Below are 17,402 nucleotides of genomic sequence, written 5' to 3'. Positions count from 1 at the left end.
ATAACAGAAAGCCACTTTTTCTTCTTTTTTTCAAATCACCTACAAACATTTTGCGCATGTCCTTTGTAATGTAATGTGGAACAAACCATTGTGGAGACGGGGTAAAGTAAGTAAACAGTCGTGGAAATACTAAAGTGGAGAAAACATATGGATATGACACCAATACGGATGTGAGGTGCTTGATATGAGTAGTGCTCTTTGTTTTTGGAATGCAGAAAACTGACAAAGTACTGCAAAAAAATGGTAAACGTTATTTTTGAGTCAAACGAAAACCCCAAAAATCAAAACGTAATGGGAGAAAGGGGGCACCCGGATTTGAACCGGGGACCTCTTGATCTGCAGTCAAATGCTCTACCACTGAGCTATACCCCCTCTCGACACAAGGGGGCGACGCTAGTGTATTCATCTGTGGACTTTCCGTGGGCTTGCGTACTATGTGTGTATTATAAACCAGCGCCCGAAAATCACGATAACGATGAACGTCGTGACTATTAGTACACATTTAGTAAAGGGACCAAGAACAAGAAGTAAGAAGAAATAAACTGGAAAAGAGGGGGCACCCGGATTTGAACCGGGGACCTCTTGATCTGCAGTCAAATGCTCTACCACTGAGCTATACCCCCGTGCTGCTACCATGCGATAATGTGCAATATTTATATGTTTATAAAGTACACATCATTCTGTTGCATTGTGTTGTAGTGTGCGATAGAGAGCACCATTTACAAATATTTAAACTGTGTCCGTTAAACGTTGTACCGTTTCTATGGCAATTACTTTGTCACAATTGCATGTCGTTATCTTGGTCCTAACTTTTCATCATTTTGTTTTACACTAATGTTTGACTCTAAAGAACCCACAATAAAGTGGATAATATTGTGTTATCATTTGGGTTTTTTTCCCTTTTAAGGTGATTAAAATGATTCCGCTGCCTTCAGGTGCCCAGCAGAAAGACGTAATTCACACTTGTTAACGTGTCAACGTGTAAATATTTAATGAGCTATTCTTTGTGTTTATTTTGCTTATTTTAATTTTTTTTACGAATTACGTTGAGCAATACACAAAGTGTCAATAAAATACTTTGGATTAAGTTTAGTGTCTGTGTTTCACATGAGGATATAAATGATAAACGTGGCAGCGGCAGGTTTAGATGAGGTATGGTGAACTACAATAAAAACTACAGTACCTCGTCTACTGTGCATCTTGATCTTCATTTTATCATTTACCGCCGTGCCGTGTGTTATACACTCAATTCAAATAAAGTTCTTAAATCCGACCATTTCTGTGGGAACATGAAGGCGTCGCGCTCCTGACTTGACTCCTCCTCAGCCTGAAGTAGCGTCCGTGTATTAATTGAATTGCCTGCAGGAGAAGTGTCCCGGCCACTCATCACAATCTGTGCCCTGACTTTTAAAAGCTTTTTACTTATTTTCTCCCGTCATTATTCAGTCATTATTTTTCTTTGTGTAGTGTTAAAAAAAATGAATCCGCCCTGTGGAAGATGCAAAAAGCCAGTTTACCCAACAGAAAAAATCAACTGCCTTGATAAGGTAAGGTGCAACACATATGTGACCTTTAATATTGTTATTATGTAATATTTGACATAGATTTTGTTAAATTAAAACGTGTTATGTGCTTTATGGCTGCATTTTCATATCAAAAGATGACAATTATGAGTAGGAATTTTGCTTCAAGTTCCCAACACACTTTGAAGTATTCTCGTTTTTTAAAAGAAGACCTTTTACCTTTGTTGTTGTTTGTTATTTATCATTTATTCTTGTTAACTATTTTTTACACCACTTGTAATGAAACAGTGATCCCTCTGCTTTTCTTTGTTATTTGTCTGGCATTTGTGGTTGCCTATTATAATTTTGAGCATATGTATGATACACAATCACCCATGCTGTACAATCACCCACACCCACACACACACAGAGACACACACACACACACACATTAAGGGAGTTATGAGAATGAGAGCCACATCCGGTAGATAAACACTGACCAATGTTAAAAACTGTGACACAAAAAAGTGAGGCTCTTTTGGCCGGGTTAGGGCTTTCACCCCTTAAAGGGATTTTTTAAAGGATTAAGACTTTACTTTAGGGTTAGGGTAACGGTAAGTTAGGCATCTGTGATGGTTAAGGTTAGGATAAGGGGTTTGGGAATGCATTATGTCCAAGAGTGTCCTGAATACTAAGTCTGCGCAAACCTTTTAGGACCTTTTCTGTTAAAAACACCAGTCTTCATGGACCCCAAAACCTGGTCCTAACGAAGTAGACCCTGATTTCTGTGGAACTAGAGTTCAAGCTCAGTATTTGAACTGTTGTTAAGTTCAGGTTAGGGTTTGGCATTAACTGGTTCTAGTTAAGATTTAGGTTGACCAATTGATTGAAAGTCAGTGCAGAGTCTTAAAAAGAATAGCTAGACAAACTTTAGTTTAGTTTAGTTGTACTCAACAGAGACGAAACTCTGGGTTAATTAAGTCAGGTTTGGGACACAGTCAAAGGAGAATAACTTATTCTGATTGAGCTGAATTGTTTTAAATCTCTATCATCGCTTCAGATATTAATGCATTATGTGGGTTACACTCAAAGGTGTTTTTTCTTTACACAGATTGGCGTACATGTAGCTGTTAATTGTTGAGACATGACATGTTATAATGAATAAACAGCAAACACAGTTAGAAACCTCAAGGCAGTGGCTCAGTTTGACTTTTTTTTATAGATTTGTGACACTAAGATGTCTTCTCCACATGAAGAAACATGTGTATGAACAGTAACACTAAGCAAGAAAATCATGTAAATAGTGAAATGGGGTAGTTGATCTACTACAAACTGACTCACCAAGTCATTTTCCAGTATTCATCTTGTAAAATGGATCCACATTTACATGATTGCTCTGTAGCTATGTTTAATTGGAACTGAATGGCTGTCAACAGCACAAGGTCAACAGTACAGCTGTGCTTACAGGGTTTTTTCCAGTTTCCCTGCAAGTCTCACTGCAAGTTTTCTGTTTTTTCAGCTGATACAAAGCCCATTGATTTAAACCATTAGTATTAGAATTCTGTCGTGGTTGATTAACAGCTGGACATAAGCCTCTGGGATGTTTATGTATATGTGTAAACATTTGCTCTTTTTGCTCCTAGTATTGGCACAAAGGATGTTTCAGCTGCGAGGTGTGCAAGATGGCCCTGAGCATGAACAACTACAAGGGATTTGAGAAGAAACCTTACTGCAGTATGTGAGTGTTTACACCACAATGGACACCTGATAATTAAAAAGAACAACTAGAGAGTCATTTTGGTGCAGTGGAAGTGATGGAAAAAGGGAAGTGTGAGCAGACAGACAGATCATAATAGCTGTGAAAAAGTGAAATGTTAGATCTTCACATGAACATGAAAAAAAACCTTTAACAATGGACTTCAAATTACAAAATGAAACCTTAAGTTTTGAAATGATGATGTGAGCATAAGTACAGTACTATTTCTCATTTCACCAGGTTGTAATGTTGTGGCTGATCAGTACATTTAGAATACATGTTTTGCTGTAATCCTTCTGTTTACTTGCAGGCATTACCCCAAAACCTCCTTCACTATTGTGACCGACACCCCCGAGAATCTGCGTCTGAAGCAACAGACCATGCTCAATAGTCAGGTGAGAAATCTTCGCTGACCAGTGCTGGCATTCTGTCTCTGCTTTATCTCACTGCCATAGATACTCTCCCTAATCTCACTGCATCGCCATGACTCTCTGTTTATCCGCGTCTGTCTCACGGCAGGAGATGAGGACGCAATTCTCAGCTCTGCTCTCAAAGACAGTTGGATTCCTATGATTAAGCCTTTTGTGTGAATACTAAAAACGAGAGACGCTATAAGTGATCATAAATTTGACAGCACATTTAAAAAAAGAAAAAAATCTCTCCTCCCTTTGGTCTCTCATGTGGCACCATCTCAACTCAGCCTAGTTGGCAGCCTTCACTAGTGTTCTTAAACTCTAATCTACTCGCACTGTTCAAGCCAGCAACCTCACCTGATTGAAGGGATAAGTCTTGATGAGATTCCTTTACACTTAAAGTTTTACTTCAGGGTTTGTTTTTTATTCTTTTCCTCATGTGCAAGAGGAAAAAGAATGTGCACTGTCGGTATTCCATATACTGTATAAGTCTAAACGAGATTGGGATTTTTTTCATGCCTGTATGTATATGTCAGAACAAACAACTTAGTGAGCTTTAAAGCCACTCTCGTGTTTTTGAACAAAGTCAGGCCTGGCTACCTGCATGTGAGCAATACCAGTCCCTCATGCTGTGACTGCAAAAACAAGCTCATCACTTAAGTGAATTAAAAGATTTACAAAAAAAAGTCCTAACCTCACAAACTCACATCCATTTTTGGTTAAAACCCATTTTGTGAAACACAACTGTTATGCCACACTGATGTTATGATAACACTGTGATCAGATTTACACCAAATCTGTTTCCTCTCCCCCTTCCTCTCTGCCTGTGTGTGTGTGTGTGTCCTTTCTCGTCTCATCCAACCAACCCAGTTCGCTTTGTTTATAACCATAAAAGTCTCGTAGTCGAGCTCTTTCTCCCTCTCTCTCTCTCTCTCTCTCTCTCTCTCTGAGACAGCATATTCCTCATAGCAAGATCATGACTCGTTTGTGTGTGTGTGTGTGTTGGGGGTATCTCGGATTTGCCTTCAAATGAACATTTTAGCATGGTTTAATGTCATAAGTGTTTCTGTTCATGCCGTGGTCTACAAGGAACCTGGACAAACAGCTGTTAAAAGCTCATTAAAATGGTGTAATGTATGATGTATGATATAGTATTTACGGTCATTTTGAAGGACACAGCCATCCTCAAGCTCACAACCTAACCTCTTAAGTCTCTCTGATTTTAAATGCAACACTGAGTTTCCCTAAATCCTGACGAATTACAAATTAGCATGCGCTCTGTAAGGAGGACTTGGAAAAGGTTTCAGTGTGTTGGCCAACACTCTGGAGAGATGCAGAGAGGGAAGAAGTCACGAGAACAGATCAGTAACAAACACCCAGTTCTACTAAATAACTGCGGAGGAAACAAAAACATAACAATGATACAACCTTCATGGCCCATTTCCATTCTCGTCACATGCACGTCTGCATTCAAAACTCTTCTTACACGCCAACCTGTTTGCTAAATCCTTCCTAAGTGGTCTCGATGTGATGTAGTCAGGTGATGTCAGATTTACTGTTGCTGCTTGCCTTCTGCTATTGTGCCCTAAATAACATACACCATTGTACAGTACATGTATATAAACTTAGCAGAAAAAGTAAGGAACGTCTGTTAATTTCATGCCTTTGTGGGTTGAGCAGCAGAGTTGAGTATGTGGGTTATGCACCAATGAAAAACTTGACAAATCTTCTCTGTCGATGCCAAACAACTTTTTCTGCTACTAACTCTGGTTTGGTGTCATTTATTGGATTGGTTGATTGAAGTCTGAAGACATATTTGCAAGACATTAATTTAACAAACAGGAGCCTCAGTAGCATGTGGAAGAACCATAACACGGCCACAAAAGCCTGGCACCTCCTCCTCCTTCTCCTCGTGCTGGTCACCAGCTTGATCTCACACACACTGCTATGGAATGGCCAAAAGTCAGCCAATTTCTGTTGTGTTGGTCACTCTGGCACGAAGCTGATCCCACAAGTGTTCAATGGGGTTGGTCAGGACTGCAGGCGGGTCATTCCATCCTCTCCACTCCCAATTTCTGGAGGCAGTCTCTGATAAACCCCCGTTGTCGCTTTGGAGGATAGAGGGATTGCCACTGGTTGCAGAATCTCATCTCGATATCTCAAACAAACCTTGTCTGGCATTGGCAGAGAAGATTTGACAAGTTTTTCATGGGCACAGCCCACATACAAAACTCTGCTGCTCAACCCACAAAGGCATTTTCCTTACAAATGTGGCCACCATTTAAAAAGAAAACACACAGTCTTTCCAGCAATATAAGAGTTATTGCCTAAAAGCATTGTTACAACCAAGAAATACTTTTACAGTGAAGGATAACAGTTTGAAAATCACCAAAAAGGCCTACATCCTGTAACAAGAACATGCCGTGACGGGCTGAGACCACGAATGCTGTGAATAACTCGTTCTTTTACAGATGAAACTAAGATATTATTAGATTTGATTGTAAGTAAAGAGCTAAAGGCAGCTGCCAGGTACTTTAGTATTTAGTATTAAAAGAACTGAAACTAGGAACTAGATGTAACATTAACAGTAGTGAGCATTATTTAATTTCAAGAAGAAACAGTTGCATTTATTTAGCATTGCTATGCTAAGCAGAGCTTCCTTTACCTCGATTTCTAGCAAGTGTATCCCCTCCCCTTCCCCAAAAATAATGTCTTGTTTTTCCTCATAAATCTGAAGGCCCTTTACAAGGAGGACTTTGAGAAGAACAAGGGCAGAGGGTTCAGCGTGGTGGTCGACACTCCGGAGATGCAGCGGTTGAAGAAGACGCAAGACCAGATCAGTAACGTAGGTGCAGTCACAATGAGTAAAACACAAACGACACAGCTGATCTCTTACGATGAACATTTGAGAGACACGGATCTGATTTTCAGGGACATTTCTGATTAGGCTGCAGAAGTTTAATTGTGAATGTTTTAAATGGATTTGAGTGACATGCAAGATAAATTGTAAAACAAATGTCAACAACAAAAAAGGACAGCAATTCAGAGGTTAGATGTTAAAGGTAAGTTTAACAATGGGAGGATACAGAATTTTTTCTACAGATTATCTCTAGGGTACATTGTCTTTGAAAAGCACCAGAAGCAATCATTCTGTTCCAAGTCAAACTGGTAACATTTATTTCTCAAGTTTAAAATGAGAACAATTCTTGACGTTTGCCCTGAGAGGAAACTCTCACTCAATCTACTTTGAAAAACAACTGTTTTAAGTTTTCTCACTGATATGAAATGAAATGAACAGATACAACACTAAGTCATCACCAGGGTCCAGTAGAGTTTCAGGTTTGAGGATTTGCAGGCTGGTATCACAGTGAGCACAGAGCACAAACTGCTCCAGACAGCAGTGAAGCATCATGTCACAGTGTGATCCTGCGCGCACACACACACACACGCACACACACACACACACACACACACACACACACACACACACAGAGGCACATTTCAGACATTTCTCTGTGTCCACTGAGCAGCAGCTGCCCTATATGGTCAAAGTCTCTCAGCTGTGGACACAAATCAATGCCACGCTCTCCACTGCACGCACACACACACACACACACACACACACACACACACACACACACACACACACACACACACACAAAGAGACTTGGTAGATGCACGCATACCATTCTGAAACACACATTTTCTCCGCAGTTGTAGAAAGGAATGCTTGTTGATAAGCTATGCAATGTCAAAAGGCCAAACTCCAGCGACAAATGTTTTCATTAGTTTTATCTTTTTTTTCTTCTTTTTTTCCACCCCCTCCCCTCCCTCCTTCTTTGAGTTTTTTTTTGTTGCTGTTGTTGTTTTTTTAATTCACTCTCGCTCTTCCAGTCTTTTTCCCACCAGCTTGTTTTCTATCTGTTCCTCTCGAGGTCTGCCGAGGACACAGGGGGGCTGGTCCTTGTTTTTCTTAATCGACATTCAGCTTCCTCTTCCAGCCTGTAAAAGCTCAAAGCACATTCACTTCATTTCACATTCAACCTCTGCATCGCAGTGGCCCCTGATGGACTTAGTTAATGTTGTGTGAATATCACAGCTCAAAAATCAGCCTGTGTGAGTTGATTTTTATCAATCAAGCACCAAGATTTTCGTAAAAACAACCTGGATACGTATTCTGAAATACTGGATTATCAATCTTAACATCATCTCTGTTTGCTGATTAAGTCAGACTTAGACTCAACGGTGCTTCTCTCGAATCAGGGGCCACAACAACTGCAGACAAGATGTAAAACACCAGAACACAGAGTATAAAGAGAAAGTACAGCCTGAGTGAATGAGTCAGTGTGCACCCTCAGAAGCACCTCCTAAAATGGTGAACTACTTGTCTCTCAGTGAGAAAACTTCCTGGTCAGCTGTTAAATTTTGAGTGCTGCGCCCTCATGTGGTGTAATGTGTATGTTGCTGCCCTGTGTGTGTGTGTGTGTGTGTGTAGATAAAGTACCATGAAGATTTTGAGAAGAGTAAAATTCGAAGTGACGCACCTCCTCCTGAGAACAGACAAGGTGAGACACAACCTTTAAACATTTAAAGGTTATATTCTTATCACCATAATCACTGTAGCAAATGTTTACAAATGTGTGTGTGTGTGTTGAAGATCAACCATCCCCACCTGAAACTCTCAGGCAGCCAGCTGAACATTTGCGCCCTGCTGCTGTAGCCCCATCTAGTGGAGGGGTAAGGCTATTGCATAAACACACACACAACACACACGTCATTACATGTTCATGTGATCATTCAATGGCATTGCATTGATATGCTGCTACAAGACATTTATGAACGAATCAATCAATACAAATGTATAATATTGGGCATATTATATTTATATTAAGTAATTACTTTCAGTCTTGTATAAAGTATCTAAAGGGGACACATGAGTAAAGGTACAAGTATCTTGCCAGAAAATGACTTTGGTAGAAGTTGAATTCACTTTTTATAATATTACTTCAGTAAAAGTCTTAAAGTATTTGACATTTACTGTACTTAAGTATCAGATATCATAAGTAATGTTTTGATATAAAAATACTTAAGTTTTAGAAGTAAAAGTTTTAAAAAAAAGCATTGGTAGCTCAGTGGTAAGGCGAGTTGTCTTTAAACATGAGGGTTGTGGGTTCAATTTCTGACTCTGCTGGTCTGTATTGAGCAAGACACTTAACGCCATGTTGCAGCGCGTGAATGTGTATGAAAGATCGAGCTCATCAAGACTACAAAAGTGACCAATACCAACTCTTCTTCTTCTGATTTTATTTGGTAGTAACGAGTAACAAAGATAGTTAGAGGGAAAGCAGTGGAGTGAAAGTCATCATGTGTAGCATGTCAGTGCATCTGTGTTACTAATTTCTCCTGTGGTTCCACACACACACACGCAGAAGCGATACCAGGCTCTGTACAGCTACGCAGCAGCAGAAGCGGATGAAGTCTCTTTGCTGGAGGGAGATCTGATCCTAGACGTGGAGCCAATAGACGAGGGATGGATGTTCGGTTGTAACCAGCGTACGGGGCAGCGAGGCATGCTCCCTGCCAACTATGTACGGCCCGTGTAAAGCAGACAACACACCTCCAGTGGCACGTATCTGCTTTCACCACTCAATCAGGCCTCTTCTCGAAATCAACAAAAAAAAGGGTATTGAAATGCTACTTTCTGCCCATTTCTTGGCTTTTATCAGCAGTAATAGTTATAGGTTCTTCAAGTTGAGCTTTTACTGTAGAGAGGAACAAAGTGGAGTCGCAAGGATTTTAAATATGTAAATGAGACCCACAAAAGAGGAAGTAGAAACAGAAGAACAATATATATGTAAAATATATGAAAATATGACAGATTTTCCTTCCATCTCAGGAAATACTTACTTTTTAATGCCCCTCAGACATACAGTGCAGTAATCTGTAATAACCCATTTGTAACATCTGCCACAGTTCACTTCATTAATGCTTATTGAAAAAGAGAAACTTTGGTATATGATTTAAAACTTTTTTAAAACCGTTAGGTTGAATAAAAACATGTGCATTTGTGATTGAAGACTAAAAATTGTTTTGGGTCATTCCTGCTTTTGTCTGACAAAAATGCACCCTTATTGGATTCTACTTTACCTTTCAGTGTGTAAATAAACACCAGAATAAAATACATATATAGCAATCTCTTTATTCAGAAACACTTTGAACATAAATCATAACATGAAGTAAAATGTTACCCAATTAAACTTTAAAAAAATAAGGCAAAGACTTTATTTACAAATTAGATTTCCCTAAGTTAAAACAATTAAACCAGCACCATGTTTTTTTTAAATACAGTACATAAATCATTATTGACAAAAAAACTGAGTAGCTTTGTAAAAACAGTTATTAATCTGTAAGACAGGGTGTCAAGCTGGAGAAAAATGCCACTCTCTTGTCCACTTTGGTCTTCAGTTTTGGTGGCAGCCAGTTAAGTTGCCTCACAAACAGCTGTGGGTTTTTCCCAACAAAGTCTTCACACAATCTGTAGAGATGGGTGAAAAAGAAAAGGTTAATAAAATAGGATTTTTATGGGCAAAAATAAAGTATTTTCTTTCTCCTTGATCTTCAGACATTTGGGTGTTTCATGTTCATCTTTTTTTTTGTCTTTGTCCAAAAGTAATTTATGGATTTATGAAAGTATTGTCAGATACTTTTACAATGTTGTGTCTGTACATTACAGAAGTTACTTCATGTGTGGTAGTTTGAAGCAAATTAAGGAAAGGAATCATTTCAGTGGTCAGAAGTAATCCTTCCCCATTCAGTGATTCCCAGATTGTTCCCGTGAACGTGATTTCAGTTCCTACCACTTCATTCATGAGGCTAATATTTAGCAGATTATACCTCACCCACTCCTTTTTACTTGTTTGAATAACTTTAAATTGACAGTACAACCCATAAAATGCACATTTGCACTCATAAAGTTATTTTAATTGGTTTCATTCATGAGGGTAGTAGTATTCGGCAGATTATACTTCACCCAGTAATTCTTACTTTTTGGAATACACTTGCCAAAAGGTGATTGCAGCTCCGACCATATAACCTAAATATTTTTTTTAACTACAGGAGGTATTTTTATAAATATGGTGAAACTTTAGCTTGAACCATCAAATAACACTGCATTGGTTAAAACAAATGGAAAAGAAAAACCCCTACAGAACAAGGTAAAGCTCATTAGCACAGCACCTTGTCCGCTGTAGTGCGTGAATGTGCACGGGGCCCCAACAGGGAGCAGCTTAGTGTGAGAATATAAATAACTCACGTTTAATAGTGTGTGTGTGTGTGTGTGAGACTTTGTTTAAACTGGCTTAACCATGCGCGACTGGAAAGGACATGCAAACAACTTCTCACATGTAACCACCTGTGTACTGTACATAATATGCAGTAACAAGAAATGCATAGTTGCAGTTCAGTCAGCCACCAAATTGTACCTGGAGAGGGAGTATGGCTGCATCTGAAAGACGATCATGTTGCTGCAGTGATGTTGTGATGGCGCTCTGAGAACCACCATCTGAAAACAGGAAGATTGACAAATATGACACATGTCACATTAGGAGGGATGCGAGTGTAAACGATTACATTGCTACATACTGAAATGATAGAAAACTCATGTTCCTTCAGCAATTATTTGAAATACCTTCACAACAAGTGTGGATGCCATGGACTTTGGAACAGAGACATACACATATCCAATCCTTCATTTTACCAATATTCTACCTTCTATTCTTCCACATGGTAACACTGAGGAGGCTTTGATTGTCCCCTAGTAGTAGTAGTAGTATTTTTCACAAACATTTTTTCAGCTATTCAGTAATTCTAACTTCTGTTCTGAGCTGACACATTAAATGAAAACAAATGTCTTTACATTCGCTGGCTCCACGTGTGAAATCACTGCAGTAACACACAAGTGCACTTTGACCCCCACTAAATCACTTAAGATGTATTTATGTAACAGTTAAACTGAGTCCATAATTAGTTCCCCTCAAAAATTTACCGCAGATTAGTGCTGCAATATTTACTGATGTCTAAATGAACAAATAAGGTTAGAAAATAACTACCAAGTACTGCACAAAAAAAAGGTGAGGTGGCCATGAAAGAAAGAACTCGCAAATAAAGAGCTTTCCCGTCGTCACATACCGTGTCTGCGACAATACAAAGGTTACTGCTTCCACCGAACACGACGACGTCGCCGTCATTTCCGAGATTCGCTGTGTGGCAAACTCTGAGGGGAAAAGAATGTGGGCAATTATAGAACTATGATAACAAATAATTAAATAAATCTATGATCATATTCAAGTGCCGTAGTTTTATTTGCATCTTTTATCCATGCTTGATACATAAACATTTTAACATCATTAACCACCTCATTTTTCCATAGTGTCTGAACAAACTACCTGGGCTTGCCCTCGTGTGCATGGTTCATGTTGGTCCACTCTCTTTTGAGCGTGTTAAACAGCCAAGCGTCATCTAGGAGAAGATTTGTGACAAATGAGATTACACAGCAGGGAGTTTTAACTTAAGATGAAATCTGGTTCTTAGACTGGCATCAAAACCTTGTCCATATTTGAAGGCTCAAATTCAGTGTGGACACGGCACACTCGACTGTAGAGATACAAGAGATCGATGCGCCATAACTGAGACTTACTGAGTGTGTTTCCGTCTGTGCCGAGACCTCCGTATACAAGGACTGCATGATCGGATATGGCCGCCATGGCGTGCATGGAGCGCCCCATGGGTGAACAGGACAGGGGGATGTCACTGATGAAGAGTTATACAGTTGTAAAACAATTAAAACAAAAAGTAAAATGTTTTGAGAAGAACGAAGGGTCTTACAATTTAGTCCAAGTCCAGCTTTCTAAGTCCAAGCAGAACATGTCCATCTCTGGCGTCTCCTGTAAATAATCATAATGCTCAACCATTAGAAAAAAAAAAAAAACATGTTGCTTTTAAATCAACTAAACTGTTCCTGTAACAGTAATATAAGGATGTATAAACCATAACAGGGTCAGATACAGTATATAGCTAAAGGTTTTCATATTTGGAGAGTAATCAGCAAGTACACACTGCTGCAAAAAAATGGCTGCAGGGATATTCTATCTCTATCTCATAGGCGTTGGGTGGGACTGAGGTCAACAGGCTAATCACTAAACCCGGAGAAATCAACTTATTTAAAAAAAAGGATCCGACTGTGCACAAGGGCACCGTCACATAACAGGAAAGGGATGTTGAAACAGGAAAGTGCCTCCTCTAAACTGTGACCGCAAAGTTAGAAGCAGACTATTGTATAAAAAAGAAAATATTTCCCTTTTTCAGAACAGAGAAAACTAAAATAAAAATCATGAAAAAACCTTTTTGTCTCAGTATGGCAGTATAGCATTTACGGTTAAGATGAGGATTAGATTTTAAACTCACCGCACCACCTGAAACGTAACCCTTGTTCCCCAGAAGGGCGGTGGAATGGCAATCTCTGGGAGTAGGAGCCGATCCCTGCACGTTCAAAAATCACAAATATGGTTCATGATTGTTTTTGCTTCTGTTAAGTCTGCAGTAACAGAAACAATAAAACATTAGTAGGCTGCATCCTTCACCTAAAAACCTGCACCGTCACGCAAAACTATCAGACTTGACTGAGGGAGTTGGTGTGTGTACAGCAGCAGCATTTTACAGATAAATCTCCTATTTTTTGTCTGAAATAAAATTAACAATATCTATGCTTGCAGCTGCAGAAAGAAGAAAAAAGTAACCACATTAATACATTCTTTTACTCACCTGAGTCTCAGGCACAGTCCATGTTGCAGTGCGTGTATCAAAAACATTCACTTCATTGTTCCAGCCCCAAAACCTGAACATTGTGTCGCCGATTGTTGTCTAAAGAAAGAAAAGCGTTGTGTGGGGCACTTTAGAATTGTGCGTTTCGATGAATAATACGTAAATTATTTCACAGATTAACTACACGATCAGCTCAATGTTCTACCAATGGTTGCATTTGCACAAAATAACATTTCTGCAAATTTCTTGCGATCAATAATTACCAAGGACATCTCATCCATGACGAAGCTAGACGAAGATGTGTTCCGCACTTGCCCTATGGTTTTACAGCCATATCCGCCAAAGTAAATTAATCTGCATAGACACAACAACAAAATGGGCAGAATGTGAAACTACAGAGGGAAACACAAAGTGCTATAGAAAGGATTTCATTAATTCCATTCCATTAAGTACCATGACAGCATTTAGTGCACATTTCAAATAGTCAATTTTGGTGTATGAATAAGAATTTTCAAAAAGCAAAAACTACTGTAAGGCTCGTCAAAAAAAGTTCAGCCGTTTGTATGCACCAGTCCACCTTTTCTTCAGAGGCTGAACTGACCTGTCTCTGTGTACCCAGCAGGAGTGTTTGTTTCGGGGCGATGGCGTCTCTCCCTTGGCGTCAGTCACTTTGTTCCATGAGTAATGCGGCTCGGTGAGAACGACACTGAACATCTACGAAACAAGAGTTAAATCAGAAACTCCAGTTAAAGCAAAAACCACCAAATAGGAACTTCAAAGTTCAGTTTCAAAATCATTTGATTTCTCGTCTGCCTCTTGAAATGGAGATGATCGAGCTGGAGTATCTCCAGTGTCCACATAGTTTGATATGAGACTTTCTGTACAAAATCCCACCATCACACAGGCTGAGGATTAAATTAATTTTTTTGTTTTTTGCTTTTACTGTCTTGTGAAAAACATGACATTGTACCCGAGCTGCTCCAGTGTGAACAAGACTTGCTTTTTTTTTTCCTCCATAACTTTCGGCATTTTACTTTAATTTTTTGCTCTCTATCTCATCAAATTCATGTTACAGCAAGTCTGTCAAATATTTCTCTCCCCAGACCCAGTTTCTGCTGCAAACGTGTCGATTTGAGAGGAATGTCCAGGATGGTGTTGGGGATTAATTTTCTCTAAAATATGGAAGGCAAATTATAAAAGCTGGGTTGTGCTCAGAAAAAAAAAAAACATACAGGGAGTGAGAAAAGCCTTTACGTTTTCTAGGCAAACAGCTCGACATTCGTGTGAGAGTCGAAACAATGTTTGAGTGAGGCAAATGAGTTCAAAGGTCATAACTGAATTTCAATTCAACAGGAACCAATTCCCATGCTGGGATATTCCTGCTTGGACCAAAAGTGGCCAAACCAACAATAACAACTGCACCATAACAAAACCCTGTCCTTTTTCAATGTCTCTAATACATCATAAATGTATTTCAACACTTGCATTAACTTGCCTGTAAATAATAGCCTAAGTCATGATTTGCATGCAGTTGTACTTCGCATGAGAGCACAGCTGCTTTAGCAAACAGTAACAGTGCGAGTCGCTCACGTCGTTGGTGTATCCAACGGTGTCACAACCTGCAAAAATGTAGAGCGTGCTGTTGACATGAGCGCCACAGAAGCCTGACAAGTCTCGGGGGACGTCACTGCCTGCGATCTCCCTCCGCTCCCTGTCACACAAAGAAAAGAGGCCGCTATTAAAGCGTGTGGAGTCAGTGTTTGTAGCAACTTTAAAGGGTGACGTTTATCAGCGATGCTCAAATGTCAAGATGTTATTTATTATCAAGTGTTCCTTCCGTGCTGATACAACAATGGGGGCCTTCCTTGTATCTTACCACATCCCACTGTTCAAATCACAGAGCCATATCTCATCACTGGGCAACATGACATCTGCGCCATCAACTACCTGTGAGGAAACAGGAGATAAGAGGCGTGTATGAAAACACAGTGTACTAGCAGCCACTATCAGCTGAATGAAGCCAGCTGAGAAATAATGCAGAGCAAACAGCAGAACCTGATGTCTAGTGTCCAGTTATCTTGAGTGTTCTATTCCTGTGTGATTTTGTGGCCCTGGCAATAATCAGGATGGAGCTACATATGAAGAGGTGACATTTTTTAAAAAGTAAAAAGAACAGAATGAACTACTAGAAAAGTGTACATCCAGTCCAGGCTAATAATTGTACAATGGAGAGCACCTGTGTGTGGAAGCATCTGCATCTATTATTTCTCCCCTCTCATTTTTCCAAGGTGTTTTCCCCCTTAATTTGTCACACTGTGGAGTCTCATATGTTGTCCTGTTCAAACACGTTCCTCCTGTGGAAAAACCTGGATTCCTGAGAAAAAGCTTTTTCCTCACAGGATTACACTGTCAGTTTTTACATTATTGGATACAAATAACCTAACAAAGCTTGTATTGTACTGGTAAGTTCAATTGTTGCGAATTCAACGGATTTAGAGGAATGTTGGTTGCAGTTTTATGGTATATTTGAAGGCTGCAGATGCAGAGAGAAGTCTAATTTATCAACTTGCAGACAAAATACACTACATAACATTAAAACCTGAGGCAGAATGACTTTAATTTCATGATAAACATTTAAAAATACACAACAATGAAGAGGATAACAGAGTTATACATTGCAACGTGGCTCCTCCTGCTCAGGAACAATGACACCTGCAGTTTCTTACCCGATAACCTCCCCACACATACAGGGTGTTGTTGTCTATGAACGCCGTGTGGCTGCTCCTCTCCTGCGGACTCACTGGCGCGTCTCTCCCGGCAGCATCCATCCTCCTCTGACTCACCTCTCGAATAACAACAAAGTATAAAATGTTCTTCAGCTTTGGAGAACAGAAGGAGGAGGGAGGAGGAGGTTTATCCTGGTGAAACGTGTTTTTCAGGCTTGCCTGTTTACTCCTCCCATTATCACGATCCTTTAAGTTATGTGTGTCTTCTTCTACCGGAGGGGGGTAACGACGACGACACAAAAAACAACAAACCACCCAGTGAACTCATATGACATCTTTACTGAACTCGAGTATTTATTTAAGGGATTCACTGTTCACTGTCCCTTATTGTTTGTGAATTTAAAGCGAGTAAAATTAAAGCGAGGAGAGGAGACACAGGTGTCTCTCATTTCACTTTACACAGCGGACATGATTGGCTGCACCTGTCCCCTGATTAAAAGCAGGGCCGCGTTAGAAGACAAACAGGGGCCAGGACGCAGAAGAGTAAAGGGCCCCCTGTCCACCCACCCACCCACCTCTCCAACATGGAGGTGTTGCAACATACTTCCAAATGCAAGTTAATCACAAAATCTACACAACATACGTTGTTGTATCGAGCTGTAACGCCATATTGGCAATCACCTGGGGCGCCATCTGCGGGAGGGTGCGCCACAGAAACTCAAAGAAAAAATATATATACGGAGGTGGAAAGAGTAAAAGTAGTAAAACTACAACTATTTTGATAACATTTTACTTAAGTACACGTAAAAAAGTACTGGTCTAAAAATCTACTCAAGTTAAAGTAAAAAAGTAGCTTGTTTAAAATGTTCTCAGTAACAGTTGCTTAGTTACTTTTTTAACAAGGTCTTTAACAAGGGAACATATGGAAACATATACTGTATCAGTCAAAATGGGTCAAAGGTCACATGTGCTTTAACTCTCATTGGAGCCTCACCATTCACTGCCAAAGTTTACAGTGTGTGATTATTATTTCTTTTTTGAAAGTCAGGCCATTTTAAAAAAAAAATGTGATTTAAAATGTAAGAAATGACTTAAAAAAAGTGCAAGTACACAAAAAACCTACTCCATTACAGTAACACGAGTAAATGTAATTCAGTACTTATCACCTCCGATACTGCATATGAAT

General features: G+C 39.6%; 2 protein-coding genes and 2 non-coding genes across 4 annotated transcripts; 1 reads left to right on the top strand and 3 right to left on the bottom strand.

Annotated features, from left to right (window-relative positions):
* Positions 1–300: 300 nt before the first annotated feature.
* trnac-gca lies at positions 301–372 on the bottom strand. Its single transcript has one exon. It is a non-coding gene; the product is annotated as a tRNA-Cys (tRNA).
* A 179-nt stretch (positions 373–551) lies between these two features.
* On the bottom strand, positions 552–623 carry trnac-gca. Its single transcript has one exon. It is a non-coding gene; the product is annotated as a tRNA-Cys (tRNA).
* Positions 624–1,332: 709 nt separating this feature from the next.
* LOC122759606 (LIM and SH3 domain protein 1-like) lies at positions 1,333–10,286 on the top strand. Its single transcript, XM_044014543.1, has 7 exons — positions 1,333–1,547; positions 3,146–3,240; positions 3,569–3,653; positions 6,409–6,516; positions 8,167–8,236; positions 8,329–8,408; positions 9,101–10,286. The coding sequence occupies exons 1-7, from the start codon at positions 1,479–1,481 to the stop codon at positions 9,272–9,274; spliced, it is 681 nt and encodes a 226-aa protein (XP_043870478.1). The 5' UTR covers positions 1,333–1,478; the 3' UTR covers positions 9,275–10,286.
* On the bottom strand, positions 10,002–16,676 carry LOC122759605 (kelch domain-containing protein 1-like). Its single transcript, XM_044014542.1, has 13 exons — positions 16,217–16,676; positions 15,367–15,437; positions 15,081–15,201; positions 14,092–14,204; positions 13,754–13,844; positions 13,491–13,589; positions 13,134–13,208; positions 12,555–12,613; positions 12,367–12,479; positions 12,116–12,188; positions 11,859–11,943; positions 11,153–11,232; positions 10,002–10,206 (listed from the first exon to the last, which is right to left on the bottom strand). Exons 1-13 carry the CDS (start codon positions 16,316–16,318, stop codon positions 10,071–10,073), a joined length of 1,218 nt encoding a protein of 405 aa, XP_043870477.1. The 5' UTR covers positions 16,319–16,676; the 3' UTR covers positions 10,002–10,070.
* Positions 16,677–17,402: the final 726 nt, after the last annotated feature.

The sequence above is a fragment of the Solea senegalensis genome, linkage group LG18 (genome assembly GCF_019176455.1).
Source record: "Solea senegalensis isolate Sse05_10M linkage group LG18, IFAPA_SoseM_1, whole genome shotgun sequence".
In the NCBI taxonomy this organism is placed as follows: domain Eukaryota; kingdom Metazoa; phylum Chordata; class Actinopteri; order Pleuronectiformes; family Soleidae; genus Solea; species Solea senegalensis.
The sequence above is the reverse complement of the archived record's forward strand: the minus strand, read 5'-3'. Positions and strand labels throughout refer to the sequence as shown.

Coding starts and splice junctions, on each gene's coding strand:
- LOC122759606 (XM_044014543.1), top strand. CDS start 1,479: ATGAATCCGCCCTGTGGAAGATGCAAAAAGCCAGTTTACCCAACAGAA. Junction 3,654..6,408: donor AGACCATGCTCAATAGTCAG/GTGAGAAATCTT, acceptor ATAAATCTGAAG/GCCCTTTACAAGGAGGACTT. Junction 8,237..8,328: donor TCCTCCTGAGAACAGACAAG/GTGAGACACAAC, acceptor TGTGTGTTGAAG/ATCAACCATCCCCACCTGAA.
- LOC122759605 (XM_044014542.1), bottom strand. CDS start 16,318: ATGGATGCTGCCGGGAGAGACGCGCCAGTGAGTCCGCAGGAGAGGAGC. Junction 12,189..12,366: donor CACAGACGGAAACACACTCA/GTAAGTCTCAGT, acceptor ATCTTCTCCTAG/ATGACGCTTGGCTGTTTAAC. Junction 11,944..12,115: donor GCACACGAGGGCAAGCCCAG/GTAGTTTGTTCA, acceptor TTTTCCCCTCAG/AGTTTGCCACACAGCGAATC.